The sequence below is a fragment of the Manis pentadactyla genome, chromosome 4 (assembly GCF_030020395.1).
Source record: "Manis pentadactyla isolate mManPen7 chromosome 4, mManPen7.hap1, whole genome shotgun sequence".
Lineage (NCBI taxonomy): Eukaryota > Metazoa > Chordata > Mammalia > Pholidota > Manidae > Manis > Manis pentadactyla.
This window is the reverse complement of record NC_080022.1, coordinates 42,002,846-42,022,357: the sequence shown is the minus strand read 5'-3', so window position 1 is coordinate 42,022,357 and position 19,512 is coordinate 42,002,846. Positions and strand designations below refer to the sequence as shown.

At 35.7% G+C, this 19,512-nt stretch overlaps 1 protein-coding gene across 4 annotated transcripts in view; it reads right to left on the bottom strand.

Annotated features, from left to right (window-relative positions):
* ZFYVE9 (zinc finger FYVE-type containing 9) overlaps nt 1-19,512 on the bottom strand; it is a 237,405-nt gene that overhangs the window by 6,076 nt on the left and 211,817 nt on the right. For 3 of the 4 annotated variants that reach the window (XM_036892966.2, XM_036892968.2, XM_036892967.2), the window contains 4 exons: nt 19,025-19,129; nt 3,642-3,792; nt 1,431-1,511; nt 468-630 (listed from right to left, as the gene is read on the bottom strand). In XM_036892966.2, coding sequence (XP_036748861.2) covers nt 468-630; nt 1,431-1,511; nt 3,642-3,792; nt 19,025-19,129 — 500 coding nt within the window. Of the gene's footprint in view, nt 1-467; nt 631-1,430; nt 1,512-3,641; nt 3,793-6,530; nt 15,093-19,024; nt 19,130-19,512 lie in introns of those variants that run through there. The other variant, XM_057500210.1, reaches the window with a different exon arrangement.

Genomic DNA, 19,512 nt, shown 5'->3' with positions numbered 1-19,512 from the left:
GTCAAAGAGGAGTTGAAGCCATCAGAACAGAGCTGTCATGTACTTGGAAAGAATATAGGATTTGAAACCCAAGGAGGTGGTTTTAAGTCCCAGCCCTGCGAACTCCCAGCTCTGTGGAGTCCTTTAGCCTCTTGTCCCTTGTTTACTCATCTGTAGTATGGGAATAACAATAATTATTATGTCAAATAAAACAATATTAGCAAAAGTACTTTGTAAACTATAAAAGGCTTAGGTATTACTATTATCTCAATAACTTTAGATGGATTGTTTTGTTTCACCACTCCTTCCCACCACTCCCTCAGAAATTAAGCCAAGAAACCAGGAATTTAAAATTGTGTGCTATATATGCAAAACAGTCCTTTCCCTCAGGCAGGGCTTCCAGTAATGTTATACAACACCAGTGTAGACAAAGCCCAGAACTAGTCCATAAACAAATGCCACAAGTGGGGGGAGTTTGCTGTGTCTACCCCTTGTTGACGTCCTTGTCGTCATCCACCCACTGGATGTGGATGTGCTCCTGGGGGTCCTCAGCATCTGCTTTGCCGCAGGTGATGGTGAAGTCCTTCATCTCTCGCAGCGCCTGCCTCAAGGCATCCATGTTCTCTGCAGTGATCTGGACCATTACGCCATCTGAGAATCGCACCAAGATAATACAGATGGAGACAACACGAAGCCAGGGAGAGGCTGATGAAACAAGGTGGCTGGCATCGTGCAAACCCCTCTAAGATTAAATGTAAGACTTTGCCCTCTAAAGCTGACAGATTAATTTTGTTCTTTTAGCTGTACCTCTTTCTTACTGAAGGTGCCATGAGGAGCAAATGCCAAGGTGTGTTCTGCTTAAAACACTTACCCATTGATTTCACTTCAAATACAGCTAAAAGTTGTCTTAAGCCATTAGGATCTGGATTAATTTGTTACACAAGAGTAACCAGATCAAAATACAGTGAAGTATACTTGACAAAGAAACAGTATGCTCATTCACCTTTCATTAACACTCATTTAATTAAATTTTGTCAGTGTATATGCCATGTCTAGTGATGGCAAACCAGCAGCAAGCACATGTCATTCTGTACCCCAAATGATGACTGTGGCATTTTGTGGGTAAGAGGGAGTGAACTTCATCTACACATTTACAGATTTGCACCCAATGCTATATTTGAACTCATACTCTGTCCCCTAGGATACCTTATCCTAGGGTTCTGAAAAGCTCTCTCTTAATTATGTCACTATCCCATGGTATTTACTCCCTTATTTGGAGAACTAAGCCCCCACAGGACAGTATCAATTGGCTGAAGAGTGAGATGCTACTGAGTAAATAATAGAAGTCAGAAATCTAAGGCAAAAGTGTCAAGGCTCCCTTAACACCCCTTGCTTTTCAGTTGTACAATTAGGACTGCTAATGTACATGCAGTAAATAACTCACTCTTTACCTTCCACAATACTAGACTTGGCAAGATATCCTGAAGAAGATTTCAGAGCGCCACTGAACACAAAGAAACTGGCACCAGTCACTAAAATAGCAACAGAAACAGAAACAGTTTAGTGAAGACAGACTCTCAGATGTGGGGGCTGAAGACAATAATGAAATATTTGTTAGTTGGGAATTCCACCCATCATCATACAGAAAATATAAAATGCCAACTCTATATACCACAATATACAAGTAAACAATAATTCTGATACTTGTGATAGCTTTAGGAATGAGGCATTAAGATATACTCCTCTGTTTTGTTTTGCTCTTCCTCCAATCAAGAATCAAAGAATCTTCAAGCGAAGATCTTAGCGATCAAGGCTAGGGCTTGGCAAACTCCAGCCTGCTTGGCCTGAGTCTGTTTCTGCAAATAAAATTTTATTGGCACACAGCCACATCCCTTCATTCACACATTGTCTGCAGCAGTTTCTGAAGGACCTTAGTTGCATGACTGGTGACAAAGGCCACAGGCCTGCAATAACTAAAATATTTATATCTAGCCATTCACAGAAAAAGTTTGCTGACCCAATCCATTGGTTTCCAGGTTTTTTTATGTCAAACATATTTTGAAGATGGGAGATATGGCCAGCATATTTTTATTTACCAAGTGTAGTTATTTTTAAAAACTGACATTTATTTAAGACGAATACCTGTTACCATCATCTCTTCATAAAACAAAGGACATTTAATTACATTTAGCTTTAAGAAAACTTTACTCCACTGTCTTTATTTCTCCACATTTTGAACGGTACGGAGCAAATCCAGCTCCCTGTCCATCAGCCCTGCAGTAGCTCTAACCGGCGGACACGTGGCCTTTGTTACGGACACAGAGCCCACAGAGCACGAAGCAGGCCGTTCTTGTGGTTGATCTCAGTACAATTGGAGCATGCCTTCACCCTGGGCCCAAATCTAGATCCCTGTAACTTCCACCTGCTCGGGCTTGTTCTGGCCTTTTGTAGCTAGAGAGAATAAGTTGAATTTTATTTCCACATAATAGAAAACCTTAAAATAGAGATAGCTATTTTTCACTCTCTTCCAATCTATACTTTTCCAGGTTAAACATTTATAATTTATTCACGAGGTCTTCCTTTGACTTAGTTTCCACATTTCTCAAAGAGCTTGAATCATCCTCTTTAGACATTAGATAATTACATTAATGATATCCAGAACTTATTCAAATATTCTATATATGATCTAATAGGGAGCATTGTGGAATCACCACCTACCTTATTTGGGATATCATATTTGAATATATATATGCTAAATCTTCTATGCCTTTACTGAATGACTGATTTAAAAAATATATAGAAGAGAGTGACCTACAGTATATCTACTGAAGAAATGTTTTATAAAGCATAGTAAAGAAAGCTAGTTTTTGGGGGAAAACTAGATTGATGGTTCTAAGGGAAAAAAAGATTGATGGTTAAAAAAATTTGGAAAGGACTAGGCACTATCCTCCTTTTGGAAAATCATAATACGTACTAGCTTGTTAAAGGCTCTAAAAATGTCCTAGAAGAAGAAATCTATTTAAATTTAACCAGGATTTCTCATTAAGGTATTATGCAATAATTTTATTTACTTATGTGAGTTTTTTGAAAACCATAACACCTGATGAGACACTTTATGAAATGCCACCTTGAGTTGTGTTTCTTAAATTCTAATGTGCATTTGAATCACACAGGGATCTTGTTAAAATGCAAATTCTAATTTAAGCAGATCTGGTGTATAGATTCTTCATTTTTAACAATCTCCTAAGTGAAGAGACCACATTCTGAGTATCATGAATCTAGAAGCCTTCTTTCAAAATCCTTTCAAAATCAACTATTAATTAACATTCTTTGGATACCTCGTCCAACCAGCTTCAAATCTACATAAGCATATTCTCACTATGGGGCCTGGTCTCCTACCTTCAAAAACCAGTGTGGGCCCTGTCAATATCCTGAGGCAGTTTCAAAATGCTTCCCTCAGTAATAGAAATCTATTTACAACTCTGAGTCTGGCTACCTCAGGAGTAGATATAATCCTGGAGAATAAGCTTGGAAAGGTTTATTTACTCAAATTGTTTGTGGTCACCTATCTAGAAAGTAAGTGGTGAGGGGCTGAGATACCCAACTCTCCAAGTCCAAAACTACCTTCCATTCCCATCATCTCAGTCAGCTCAAATACTCACCCTTTCTTGGCTGATTGTGAATGCTGATGGCCTGGGTCTGGTAGTTCCCATCGTCGTTCTGCACGCACACGAGGTGAGAGTCTGCCCGCTCGCTGAAGCAGGCGCCTCCCGCCAGGACATGCTCATTGGACTTGTTCATGGCTTTCATCATCTGCAGCCAAAGAAGAGGATTAACTTTCTTCTTCTGCCAAGAATAGGCTTTTTTGTTTTCTGTCTGACATAGCACAACTCCTTCACCTTCTCAAAGGCAGACAGAATATTATTATTTATTAAATGATAAGGTAAGTGGCTACCAAATGAGAACAAAATGAAAAAAATCAGTCACCATTAATAAAAAATCAACATATACAAAAATTCCCTATCTAGTTAATAGGTGCTCTGTATTACAACCTAAGCACCTGACACATTTTGTATTCATTTTTTTTCTTTTTCCTCCTGCACTTTGAACTCAAGTCATTAAATTTAGTTGAGCTAATTACAGTAGTTTCTCCTAGACACTGGATTCTCTGAAAATATATATACAATGAAATTCTAAGTCAAAAGAATGTCCCATATTTAAGTGCATCTGTCTTGTCTTTCCACATCCATACAAAGGAGTGAGGTCTTTCCTCTAGAAATGTGTGAACTCCACTGCTTCTTAGTTTTACTAACTTATGTTGAACTCTTCGATGAAACCACTTACTAATATGTTGCTTTGTTCTCATCTAAAGATTTAAGATGACAATTCTGATCTCTGATATGATCCTAAAAACACTCACAGCCCACCATTTTGTATCTAATAAACAAATCTGAACTTATCTTGATAAGTCTTAGCTTCTGGTTGAAATAGGCTCATGATTTATTTCCCATTTTTTCCTTCATGCTATTCCATTTGTCCAATTTTCTGATCCAATCCTTTAAAATAACTTTAGTCTTTTGAAAACCTAGTTCAAAACTTTTGTTTTGTTCCCCTCTTCTTCTTTTCAACTGCACTACCACAGTGTGAAAAATGCCAGATGAGTGTTCTGAAACTTTTTATATTCATGTATCAATATACTCAAAGGCATTTATTGAGATGAAATTCACATGCCAAAAAATTAACCATTCCAAAATGAACAGTTCCATGGCATTTGGTACATTCACAATGGTTGTGCAACCACCACCTTTATCTAGTTCCAAACACTTCCATCATTCCAGAGCAAAATCCCTTACTCATTAACCAGTTTCTCCCCATTTCTCCCCTCCTGTTTTTTGTCTCTATGCATTTATTTTGGATACATTGTTTAAATGGAACCATACAATACGTGACCATTGTGTCTGCCTTCTTTCACTTAGCATGATGCCATGGAAGCTCATCTTTTTTTTTCATAGTGAATGAACCATTTTACATTTCTACCAGCAACGCAGGTTCTAATTTCTCTACAACCTTGCTGACACTTGTTATTTTCTGTTGTTTGTTTTGTAGCCATCCTAGTAGGCATGACACAGTAGTACCTCATGTGGTTTTGATTTGCATTTCCCTAGTGACTAATGGTGTTAAGCATCTTTTCATGTACTTGTTGGCCATTTGTATATTTTCTTGGAGAAAACATCCATTCCCTTTGCCCTTTTTAAAATTTGATTGTCTTTTGTTGTTGAGCTGAAAGGGTTCTTTTTATATTCTAGATACCAGACCCTTATCAGGTAAGCAATTTGCAAATATTTCTCCTATTGTGTACACTGTCTTTTCACTTTCTTGTTAATATTCTTGGATGCATAAAAGTTAATTTTTATTAAGTCCAATTTGTCTACTTCTTGGTTACTTATTATGTTTGTGGTGTTGCATGTTATGATTCCATTCCAAACCCAAAGTCATGAAAAATTACCCTCATGTTCTTTTCTAGAGCTTTATGGATTTAGCTCTTATATTTAGGTCATTGGTCCATTTTAAGTTCTACATGCTGTGAACTAGGGGTACAATTTCATTCTTTTACATGTGGAAATTTAGTTGGCTCAGCACTATTTATTGAAGACTTTTCTTTACTATTGAATGGTCTCGACACCCTTGTTAAAATCAATTGTTCATAAATGTGTGGATTTATTTCTGGACTATTAATTTCATGCCAGTCCCACACTATTCTGATTACTGTAGCCTTGCAGTAAGCTTTGAAATCAGGAAATGTGAACCCTCCAATTTTGTTCTTTTATAAGATTATTCTGGCTTCAGGGCCTCTTGCAATCCCAGGTGAATTTGAGTATTGGCCTTTTCTTTTCTGCAAAAAAAAAGGCTATTGGAATTTTGATAGGGTTTACACTGGATCTATAGATCACTTTTAGTAATATTGACATCTTAACTATATTATCTTCCAATCCATGACTATGAGATGTCTTCCCATTTATTTAGGTCTTCAATTTCTTTCACCAATGTTTTGTAGTTTTCACAGTAAAAGGCTTTTACCTTCTTGGTTAAATTGATTTCTAGGTATTATATCAATACAATTCTAAGATGACATCACTCCTGGCTTTACTTTGTTATGATTATAACTCTTGCAAAGTTAATATATACAAAGTTTTAGTATATTATTATATTACTAAAGGCATCCAAAAAATAACTGAATATTATTTTCACACACATTTATCAACCTCACTAATCCAAATCATTTCTTTCGGATTTTTCCAAAGATTACTTTTAATTAAGTCTTTTGCAAGTTAAGTCAGTTAGAAAATTCCTACTTAGCAAAGTCAACTGATGGGCTAATTAGGTTCTCATTTGCAATTTACATTTATGTCACATGAAAGAAACTGATATAATCACATAATTTAAAAGAATGTTATATCTATATCATTTCTTCCAATCATTAAGCTAAAGTGGCTTCTAATTTTGTCTAAACTAAGCATAGCAAAGAGATAAACTTCATATTTCTTTAGAAATGACTTTTTTCTCTTAAAATCATGTTCATTATACCAAGAGGAGAGTTTCCCAGACATTCAAAGGACTTTACTGACCATAAATTTAAACTTGTCATATGATATAAATACTTGACTTGCCTGTTGTGCTACTTCTCTGCTCTATCAATTCAACTTCTGTTCTCTCTCTTTTATCTAACCCTATCTTTACCATAATTCAAGGTCTAATTACCTCTTTTCCAGACATAATAATAACCTCATAACTAGTGTTCCTGCAGTCTGTCAGTTCTGTTAGATTTATTCCAAACAATGTTTCCTTATTCACCAAAGGATAGCTCTGATCATGCCCCATCTCTCTACCCTGTCCTCCCTCCACTTGTAATCATAAATTTCCCATGCTAGCCCCAAACCAAGTTTCCCTGTCTTGTTTCCTTTCCTACCTTATTCTTATGTGCAGAACTACTTCCTGATGAGTGACCATTTCCCATCTCTGAGCTTTTACATATACATTTAGCCTCTTTTCTTAGAAGAAGCTCCTGAAAAGGATAACTCCCAAAATCAGGGCTTAGTAATACCTGCATGTATCTTCTTTAATTCCCAACCAGACAATAATTTGACCACTCCCTTCCTTGAACTGCCATAGCACATTTGTATTTTTTACATGGCATTATCCACATTCAGCCTTGGATTATGATTAATAGCAAGGACTTAAGCCAGGTTGCTGCTTTTTTTTTTGCTACTAACTGGGTAAGTTACTTGATATCTCTGTCCCAGTTTCCTCCTCTGTAAAATGGGATAATAAAAGTAGCCATTTCATACAGTTATGAGCATTAGATAATGTTTATAAAGTGCTTAGAACAGCACCAAGAACACCATTAGCACTGGTTAAGAGTTTGTTACATAAAATTTGTATGCCTGTCTCCTCCACATTGCTTATAAAATTGTAAAGCAACTTTAAAATCAACAGCAAATAATCCAACCAGGTACCTCTTATGAGATAATGGGATTCAGACCCTTCCTAAGAACTCACAAATTAGTGACAATGACATACTGACAAAAGGCAGGGTAACAACTGCTGTACCAACAGTGTATGTAAAACAGCTGACTTCCATGGAGTGCCCACCTTGGGCCAGACATTGAGCTGAACGCTACAATGGTCTCTGATTGAAAGAACCATTTTAACATAACAAGTGAAACAGTACAGAAGCTTTATCTTCCTGTGTTTCCCACTCCCAAAGTCTAACAATCCATGAGAATCACAAGAGTTAATTAAAAGAATATAGTTCTAGAAATGACTATGCTGGAGCAATGGGTGAGGAGTTATAGCATCTAATCGACCTCTGAATTAACACACCAAGCTCTTCAATTTCCTGAGATCTCATTTTAAAAAGACAGTTTATTTAGCCTTTTGATTTGAAGTGGAAAGGATTGTGAGGTAAGTTTGAGTGAGGCCTCGAGGAATAACTACAATCTGTATATAATGTGCAAGGCTTAGCAGAGACTTGCTCATGGCAGGTACTCAATACATATTTGCTGAATTTGCTGAGTAAGCCATATGAGTGGGGAGGGATTTGGAGGGTTTGTCTTATTCATAGAGTTATACTGAGAGCAAATATTGTTAGCACGATTTAAAACAATTTTTGGCTCACTTATAATTGTAATGTCACATAGATTAGGTATCTCATAAAACAGGTTTTAACGATTTATTTCTATAAACATTTATCAAATGATTGACAAAAATTTTAGGTAGGAACATCCATTGCAGAGGAATGGAAAAATCTATGAAAGCAAACGACGGCATCATGGATACAATGAAAAAGGAAAGACATCCTCCTCTGCCCTCAAAGGGATCAAAATTCAAGCAGGAGGGGATTCATATTCATAAGCTACACATGTTACATGAATAAAGAAAGCTGAGAAAACAGAAAAGAAAGACTGATAATGTCTGGGGTGCAGGGGGAGATTTCTGGGAAGGATTCCTAAAGGGTGTAACATTTGCATTGGCTTTGAAATCAGTTACAAAGCAAGAATACTTTAGATAAAGAGAAAGGTATGAGTGAAGGAACAGAAATAAACTGAGAAAGGAACACAGAGCTGAATAATGATGAACAGGTGGAGGGATATCCTTTCCTGGATTTATTTAGGAAAAATATAAATATTTATCTTTCCAGTTGGCTGACGTGTACTTGTATCCAGAAGCTAGCTCCCACCTGTCCTATGGGTCTAATATCATTGACTATGAACTTTCACTTATTCATTTAGCAAATACTGATTGAGCAACTAAATATGTACCAGGCACTGTGTTTGTATTTGGTTTATTCAGTAATGAACAAACAAATCCCTTCCCTCCTGGAACTTACATTCTTGTGTGTGTAGGAGGAGGAAACAAAAACAAACAAATAAGTAAAATACATAAGAGGTTAGACACTGATTAAGTGCTACACAGAAAAGTAAAGCATGGATAGAGGACGAGGAATACTTGCAGCTGACATTTAAAACAGGACAGTCACAAGAGGCCTTCCTGGAAAGTGGGGGAGAAGCCACGGGCATATCTAAGGAAGAGCCTTAGGAAGTCTTAAGGAAGGCATTTAGAAAATCTGGTCTAATGGCCCTGAGGTGGTAGCATGGGCAGCTTCACAGAACGTTAAGGACAGTGTGCCTGTTAACTAAGTGACAGGAAAGGAAGAGGTGCAAGAAATTAGGTAAGTGTGGTAATGTTAAGGAGGACAGATGGTATAGAGGACTTCAGTTTTTATTCTGACTGGGACAAAAGATCTTTGGAACATTGTGAATAGAGGAATGACATGATTTGACTTAGTTTTAATGGGATCACTCAGGCTGCTGTGCTGAGAATACTGATGGGGAAAAGGGTACCAACAGGAAGACCAATTAGGAGGTTACTGTACAAATCCAGGACAAAGATTATGTTAATTTAGACCAAGATTGGTCCAAGCATTGAGAGGTGGTTGGGTTCTGGACCTATCTGAAAGGCAGAGCCAGCAGAATTTCCTAATAGACTGGACGTGAGAGAAAGAAGACTTAAAGATGACTCCAAAGTTTTGGACCTCGCAACTGGAAGGCTGGCACTGCTGTAACTTAGGGAAGGCTGTATGAGGAGCAGGTTTTGAGGGAAGATCAAGAGGCTGGAGTTAAACTTGCTAAGCTTCAGACGTTTATACAAGTAGAGATGTCAAGTAGGCAGTAATACACTCAAGTCTATAAAACATCAGGGAGATTCATTTGGAAGGTATCAGTAAAGAAACATATTTAAGACCAGAAGACTCAATGGATCACCAAAGAAATATATAGAGACAAATAAAATTTACAAGGACTAAGCCCTTGGGTTTTCCCAAATGAGTGAGAAATGGGGTCAGAAAGGGGAATGTATACATAGGTATATGAGTGTACAGATGGGCATAGGAATTAAATTGTTGGAAGTGAGAGATGCCGAAGGAGCCCAGGGTTTCTTGTGGCTTGAACATAATGAGATTAGAGCTATGGTCCCAAGGCCGAAAGTGTCAGCAGCTTTGAGTGTTAGGAGACAGGGGAAGCTAGGAGTTTGGCTAGAAGCAGAGTGTCCTGGAGCCACTGTTCACTCCTATCAACAGGCATTCAGACATGGGGGAGGGGACAGTCTTATTCTTGGTATGCACAGTTCAGCTGTGACCTCCTGTTGCGGTTACTGGAGGTATAGTGACTGGGGATCCTTTTGTTTTAATTTACATCTGTGGTTGAATATTGTCTTCTACATATAACACTAAGAACAGCTATACCAATAATCAATGGAACATCACCTCCCTTCTCTGCACTATTCTCCAAGTACCTTTCACCAACTCCTTTCATTATTTTAAAAAGAGGACTGTGAGTAACTCTTCCCTGAAGAGAAAAGAAATGTATTCCTTGAAGGCCAAAAAACAAAACATTTCTCAAATAGATTTTAGGGCCATCTGTTCTTGCTAGTGCTACAATGAACCTTAGAAATTATGTTTTTGTCACATCACATTTTTCTGAGGAGTATGTGTATCTCTGAATTAAAATAAGTCCAAACTCCTATTTTAGACTCTTAGAGTAGGAAAGAATCTCAAGGAGCCATTCAGCCTAAGTTATACAAGATGAGGACTTGTAAAGATATATGATTTAACAGATTCTTGCATTATATCACAACCAACATAAACTGTATTCCTTGGTTTTGAGTAGAGAATTAATAAAATATCGTTCCTTTTTACATGAGACTTTGCTGTTAGGTTAATTTTTTGGCTCTATTTCCCCAGTGACCTGATAAAGTTTGAATGCCCACTACATTACTATAAAAAAATGCTTTTTTAAAGTTACATTTAAAGAAATTGACAAAAATGTACATATTTAAGGTGTACAATTTGATGAATTTTGAAATGTGTATATACAGATGAAGAGAGCACCTGAAATAATTTTATTCTGTTCCACTGATCTATACAAATATATTTACACCAGAACAACACTGTCTTCATCAATCTATCTTTAAAATAAGCCATTTCATCAGGTAGGACAAGTCCTTAAACTATGTTCTTCTTCAAACTTGTTTTGGTTCTTCTAGGTTCTTCGTATCTCCATTTAAATTTCAGAATCAGTATCTCAATTTCTACTAAAAAAGCCTACTGGTAGTTTAATTGGGATTGTGTTGAAGAAATGGACCAATCTGGGGAGAACTGACATCTTAACAATATTGGGTCTTCCAATCCATAAACACTGCATCTTTCCCCATTTATTTGGGTCTTCTTTTAGAATTGTTTTGTAATTTTCAATGTACAGATAGTACAGGTCATTTGTCAATTTTATTGCTACATATGTCATATTTTGAGGCTATTATATTGTTTTTAACTTCTAATTTCTGAATGTTTATTGTATATATAGAAATACAATTGAATGTTTATTGTATATATAGAAATACAATTGATTTTTACACAATGATCTTGCTAAAATTCACTTATTAGATCTAGCAGCCAATTTGTAAATTCCTTAGGATTTCCTACATAAACGTATTATCTGTGAATGAAGATGATCCTACTTTTTTCCAGTCTGTACTCATCTTGTTTTCTTGCTTTATTACACTAACTAGAAGCTCCATTGAAATATTGGATAGAAATAAGAGTAGACATTTTTCCTTATTCCTAATCTTTAAGAGGATGCATTCAATCTATAACCATTAGATATATCAATTGTAGGTTTTTCACAGATGTACTTTTTTGCCAGAGTTCTATCCTTAGACTGCAAGATACACACACACACACACACACACACACCTGAATGGAAGTCAGATCTCATTTGTTATCCATTTATACTACTATCTTCATAAGGGAAATTGGTCTGTAGTTTTCATTTCTTGTAACTCTTTTTCTGGTTTTGTTATTAGTGTAATGCTGGCCTTGTAGAATGAGCTATCCTCCTCATTTATTTTCTGAGTGTTTGTACAAAACTGGTGTTATTTTTTCCTTCCTTGTTTGGTACAAGTTACCAGTAAAATCATCTGTACCTGGACTTTGTGGGGAGGTTTGTAATAATCAATTTAATTATTTCAATAGAGGCAGAGCTGGCTATTCAGGTTATCTATTTCTTCCTGAGAGTTGTACAAAACTTGATGTTGAAGGAATTCGTCCATCTTGTCCAAGTTGAACATGCACTGGCATAAATGTCATAATATACCCTTATTGTCCTTTTACTGTCTATAGGACCTATAATGATATCCCCCTCTCTCATATCTCATAATGGTAATTTGTGTTTTCATTATTTATCTAATCAGAATGACTAGAAGTTTCTCAATTTTATTGATCTCAAGAACCAGCTTTTGATTTAACTTTTCTTAATTATTTTTGTCTTCTATTTTGTGAATTGCTCATCTTATCTTTATTATTTCATTTGTTCTGCTTACTTTGTGTTTTATTTGTTTTTCTTTTACTAATTTTCTAAGGGAGAAGAGTAGGTCATTGATCTGAGACATCTTTTTTTCCCTAATATAAAAGTTTCATGCTATTGATTTCTCTCTAATCACTGTTTTAGCTGCATCCCACAGATTTTGATATGCCGCCTTCCCATTTTCAGTCAGTGCAAAATATTTTCTAATTTCCTTTAGATATCTTCTTTGACCCATGGATTACTGAAGAGTGTGTATTTTATTTCCAAAGATTTGGAGGTTTTCTAGAATCTTGCTGGTATTGATTTCTAATTTAACACTATTATGGTCAGAGATCTCAATCATTTAAAAAATTTTAAGACTTCTTTTATACCACAGAATATGCTCTATCTTGCAAATGTTCCATATGTACTGGAAAACACTGTGCATTCATTTTAGTGCTGTTGGGCAAAGTGTTCTATAAAGATCAAATCAAATTGATTGATAGTATTAAGTTTTCTATATCCTTGATGAGTTTCTACTTCTATCAATTATTGAAACAGGGTTATTGAAATCTCCACATATACTGTGGATTTGTCTGTTTATCCTTGTACTTCTATCACTTCTTGTTCTATGCATTTTGAAGCTGTTATTAGATGCATAAATGTTTAGGATTTTTTTCAGTGAACTAATCCCTTTATAATTATGGAAAGTGACTCCTTATACCTAATTTTTATTCTGAAATACACTTTGATATTAGCTTATCCACTCAAGCTTTCTTTTGATTAGGATTATTACATTTTTCCACCCTTTTATGTTTAAACTTTTTGTGTCATATTTCAAGTGGTTTTCTTTTTCACAGCACATATTTGAATCTTTGCTTTTTAATCCAATCTGACAATCTCTGCCTTTTAACTGAGGGTATTTAAACAATTTATACTTACTTACTGATATTATGAGGTTTAAATCTAACATCTTGCTATTTACTTTTTATTCGCCTCATGTCTTCTTTGTTCTTTTTCTTGTTTCAGCCTTTTTAAAAAATATGATTCTAGTTTATGTTTGTTGGATTAGCCACACCTCTTCATTTCCTCTTCCCTGGCCTTTGTGGTTTTGTTGTCAGACATTTTGTTTCTACATATGTTACATACTCCACAGTATGTTGTTCTTATTTTTGTTTTAAACAAATATCTCTTAAAGAGATTTAGTATCTACCATTTCTGTTGCTCTTTACTCCTTTGCACACATCCAGATATCTAATTTTTGGTATTTTCCATGAAGGACACTTCGTTTCTTGGGGAATAGATCTGCCAGGTATACATTCTTTTAACTGTTATATTTTTGAACAGGCACTTTGTCTTCATTTTAAAAATATTTTTACTGAGTATAAAATATAGGTTGACAGGTTTTTTTGTTTTTTTAGTACTTCAACAATTTTGCTGCAACATCTTGAATTGTTTTGATAAATTTGCCATTATTCTTATATTTGTCCCTCAGGATATAATGTGGATTTTTTTTCTCTAGTTATTTTTAAGATTCTTCTCATTGGCACTACTGTTAAGCAACTTGACTATTTGATTATAATGTTCCTTAATGTAGTTCTCATCATGTTCCCTGCAGCTGGAATTCACCAAGCTTCTTGAATTTCTGGGTTTATACTTATTATTAAATTTATAAAATTTTTTATCAATTCTTCAAATTTTTTTTTTCTGTCCACTCACCTCTTCTCTGCTTTGGGGACTTCAGTTACAGAGTGAGGCTACCTAGTATTTTCTACAGCTCAATACTACACTCTTCATTTTTCAGTCTTTTCTCTCTGTTCTATTTTGGATAGTTTCTATTACTGTTTTGAGGTTTACTAATTTTTTTCAGCAGTGTCTAATCTGCCATTAGCTCATTCAATGTATTTTTCACCTCATTGTCATTTTTGTTTCTCAAAATTGGATTTGGGTCTTGTTTATATTTTCTATGTCTCTCCTTAACATGCTCATCCTTGATCCTGCTAAAGCTTTCTTTTAAGCTTGTTAGGTGTGATCAGAGCAGCCTGAATTCATGGATGACTTGGATCACTGGGGTAGCTGGCTGCTCTTCCACTCTAGCTGGTGAAAATAGAAACTATACCTGGCCGTGTTAGAATCGTTCTACCTGTTTCTTTCCAATGCTTTTCTCACATGAATGCACTGACCTGTCGTCAGCTGAAGGCAGGAGGACCTCCTGCAAAAGTTCAGGGGTCTCTTGTTCCCAGTGATCTGTCTTGCAGATTCTACCCTCATGGTCTCCCTATATTCTCAACTCTGTCCGTCACTCAGGAGACCTCCAGGCTCAATCTGGGATCCCCTTATCTGAACTATGGCCCGGCATCTCCACACAGTAAGGCGCGGTAATCATAGGTCTCACCTTCATTGCCCAACTGCTCTTTTTGTTTTCTTTATATTTTTTGTCTTGATGGTTAGCTGTTAAAGGTGGACTGGTATGTTAGTGTGCTAAAGCTGCTATAAAAAGTACTATGGACTGGGTGGTGTAAACAAAAGAAATTTACTGTGTCACAGTTCTGCTAGAAGGCTTAGCCTGCAAATCTGCAATCAAGGTGTTGGTAGGGTTGGTTCCATTTGAGGACTGTAAAAGATGGTTTGTTCTGGGCCTCTCACCTTGACTTGTAGATGGCAATCTTCTCACTGCATCTTTTCATCTCTTTATGTGTGTCTGTGTCCAAATTTCCCCTTTTAAAAAGACCACCAATCATACTGGATTAGGGCTCACCTTAATGATGCCATTTAAATTTGACTACATCTATAAAGACACTATAAACAGCCCTGCAACCAGATTGGTAATTTTAAAACTGATATCTATAAAAATCAGGTTTTTTTTTGAACTGTAATGGACATATGTGGGGTAAATGGAAGTTTTCACTCAGAGTTTCCAGAATTTCCCACCTGGCCTTAGTCCATTTATATACAAATGTGTTTACCACAGCAGAGCCTCCAGTTGATCTGGGGCAAGGGGTGGAGAGAAAATGTCCATTCTCTTCCTCCCTTCCGTTCCTGGTACCTAATTGGTCTGGTGCCAGTCAGTCACCACAGCCCTGCCCATGGAGTTCCTGCAGGAAGGGCTGGGCAGGGGGTAGAGCGCATGTGCTGCTGTCAGAGAGGACAGACAGAGCTGGGCCTGGCTAGTGAACTTGAGCAAGCTATGAGCAATAAAATCTCTTTCTCCCAAGCTGTCCCTCCCCCCTTGTCTTCCTTCGGTTTTACTGGATTCATAGGGCACTTGTCCCAGGAGAGGAACTCCCTTACCCCTAGAGTTACAACATACAATATTATATTGTTTTCATGATTATATTGGTGTACAACACAGTGATTCATTATATACATTGCAAAACGTCCACGAGGATAAGGGTGATTATCAACTATCACCAAAAATATTATGCTTTTATTGACGATATTCCCTATGCTGTACTTTTCATCCCCATGACTTACTTATTTTATAATTAGAAGTTTGTCTTTCTTTATCCTTTTCACTTATTTCACTTATTCCCCATCGTCCCCTCCCCACCATGGCAACCACTAGTTTGTTCTCTGTGTTGATGAATCTATTTGCTTTACTTACAAACGTTAGTATAGTGGTTAAGAGTGGGGACACTGGAATCAGAATGCCTGGGTTCGATTCTAGCTCTACCATTTGCTAGCTCTGTGCCTTAATTTCCTCATCTGCAAAAAGGTACTTACCATAGCCATTTCATAGAGTTAATGCAAAGATATGTATATGCTGAGAATAGCACCTGGCACATAATAATCCCTCAGGAAATTTTTATCGCAATGCTCAAAATAATCTCATTATTAGCACTTAAGTAGGATTACCTAAGCCAAAAGAGATCTTGAATGGCCTTGATGAAGGAGATTAGAAAATTTATGTACAAAGATTACTTCATTTATTAAGTTTTCCACCTGTCAGAAGTACTGTCTTCTAGCTCCTAAGCTTAAAGTCTTTCCTTTGTGGCCCCCTGTCTCTACATTTTACATAGGCCAAAACTCAGTTTCCTAAAACCCTCCTTTCATTAAGTCACCTTTCAGCTTTAGAACCTGTAAAACCCCTTTACAAACTATCATATTAAAGTCTAGATTCTCTTGTGTGGTTTTTGAAGGCCTCTGAAAATCCAGCAGTCTCTTTGGTACAACTGTACCTCCCAGTCTGCTTTAAAAGGCCTTTTCTCCACCATGTAGGCTGTTGCCTTCCACCCTCCCCACAAGACATACTCATTCTTAGTGCTTTCCTGCATTTGTTTGGGCTGGTATCTATCTACCTGTTCACTTGTTATTTTCCACCCTTCTCTTTCTAGTGTTTAAACATCATTCACTGCCCATTTCAAATCCTTCATTCACTTGCATTTACATGACATTTATATTTACAATGAACATTTGCAAACATCTCCTGCATGGAACATGCTGCTCTGGCTGTTAGGGATTCAGGATCAACAGGAAAATGAACATTCCTGACTCCTCCATTTATCAGAGCTCTCCCTTCTCTGAACTTTTAGTAAACTTGCAATAAGTTTCAGTACTTGTTGTCATATTGTTTTATCTATATTAGTTCTGTTTCATGTTTTCATTCAATAGATATTTCTTGTGCAATTTACTCAACATTACGTAGTTTGCTAATGATACAGTGGTAAATAAGACACAGTCCCTGACAGAATAAAAAGAGAAAATAGGCACTGAACAAGAAATTGCAAACACAGTGCTTATTACATATGGAGTGTGTAGGATTCTACAGATGCCTAAAACAGGTAAAGTTACCCCAGGTAGGATTTAAATGAAAGCTTATCTGAGAAAAATGCCATATAAGCTGACACCTAAAGAATGAGTGACAGTTAAAAGAATAGAGGAAGTGTGCATCAATAAAGAAATAGCCTGTGCAAAGGCTATAGAGCAAAAGAGAACATAGTTTAGAAAATGATAAGACAGATTATGGGTATAAACAAAGAAAAATGAAGAGAGGAAACATGGAATATTGTGTGATTAAATGAAATAATGTATAAAACATAAGAAACTGAGTTGAAATAAACAAAATATAAGTTGAAATAAGAATTGAATTAGAAGGAAAGCCAATCTGCTAAATCAGTTAAGAAAAATAAGTGATACATATTTACAAGCTTTACTGAAAATGAAATATAATTAATGAAAGAAATATAGTTACTCATTTTGAACAAAGATTTCTGAACCTTCATGCAATAGAGGAGGCAGAATTCAGATAAAGACAAAAGGCAGCTGTTGCCATGAATGTTTTCAGTCAGACGTGAAATAACTATGGAGGGGCCCTGACAGCTTTTATGGATACTCTTGTACAAACAGATCCAGTTTCAAACGTGAGGCCCTATCTTGCAAACACCAAGGATAGCAATGTATATTTATCTGCATGGGGATGACATCTGATCATCTTACTTCTGGACACTAAGATTCCAGAAGGCAAACATGTTCTTACTCATCTTTGTATTTCATATCATAGAACATATTTAATAAATATTTATGAAACAGATTATGAAATTCCAAATTTGAGAAATAAATATTCAAGGCATAGTCTCACTTAAGACTACTCAGAGCACAAATGACACAAAAATAGTTTACTTTGAGGATTTGACTTTACCTCGGCTAGTCTGTTACTGTTTGATATAGGGCTATCTAACAACTAAAAAACTGCTAATAGTATCCCAGAAAAAATAAACACACATACTAACTATATTTTCTACTGTCTGGAAAAAAGCCACTGCATGGAAAGCATGGTAAAAGCTGTTCTCACATAGGTCATTCTCATAATAATGCTGAGCCCTGGGTTTGTAAGTCCAGTAAGACGTTTCTGTGATTCTAACTTCAAGTACAAAATGATCATTGAATGTACAAATGAATAAATGAATAAATGGCTGAATGAAGAGACAAAAAGAGGAAGAAAGGAAAGGAAGAGAGGCAAGGAAGAAATTATTTTATACCAAGAAATAGTGGAAGAAGTAATTTGGGAGTTACCATCCTACCTCATAAACAATAAATTTTAACCATTATTATATCAAATGAAGTGAAAATAAAATTTCTCTTTTAAATCCCAATGATGACTAATGGACATTTTAAAACTGATTTTAAGAAATTTTTGAATTCAAGAAAGACTTCACATGGAAACTAGGCAATGCGCACTGTTTACATAATTCTGTTAATATGTGTATATCATGTACAGTTTGACTTTAGGTATACAATATAGCTTAATTCAAAATGCAATCATTTGTTCTTAGAATCCTACTTAAATGTCATTTGGGAATGTAAAGTGAGCTATGCTTAAATATTAAGTCAAAGTAATATATATTTACAGTAAGATAAAAAAAATGAAAAAATCCTGTTAGTAATATTATAAAGTTAACTGTATACCTTTATCAAAATACAAATCCACCACTGATCATCATAGTATCAGAAGGTCAAAATTACAACCAATGACTAAATAAATCATGAATGTAATATCTTGCTTGTTATGAAATTCCCCATTGTTGATCTAAGTCATATAATATTATAAAATGATATGAATAATTAAAAAATAAACTTATATGTAATCATGTATTTTTCATCTGCATTTATATATTAAACTATGAAAAATATGCCTTCTTGGTAAATCTTACCTCATTGTATCTGTTGCTGGGAATTTTGATGCTGGTTTTCTGCACTTCCATATCAACTACCAAACCTTGAACTACTGGCAATGTATATTGGTAATTTCTGAAGTCCTAGGCAAAAGCAGATTGAAGTGGAATAAAGAATTCATCAATGGCAGGATCTGATTTATTGTAATAAAATTAGCACAAATGGAAAGAATGTCAAAACTAAAAGATGTCACTTATGTAAATAAGGAAATGTATAATGAAAGCCCCACATATAAGCTTTACTGAAAATCAAATACAATAAATATACTGTAGCTGTCCAATTAGACTGTAAACTCTCATAAGGAGTTCAGACCAGTTTCATATACCTTTATATATATTATATATATAAATATATTAGTATTAAACAAATATTTGAATGTTTACTCTATTTCATCACCACTTAACATTTTCTATATATGTTAACTGTCTTCTCCCTCAAAGGTAAACTCCAAGAGGGTAGTGACTCT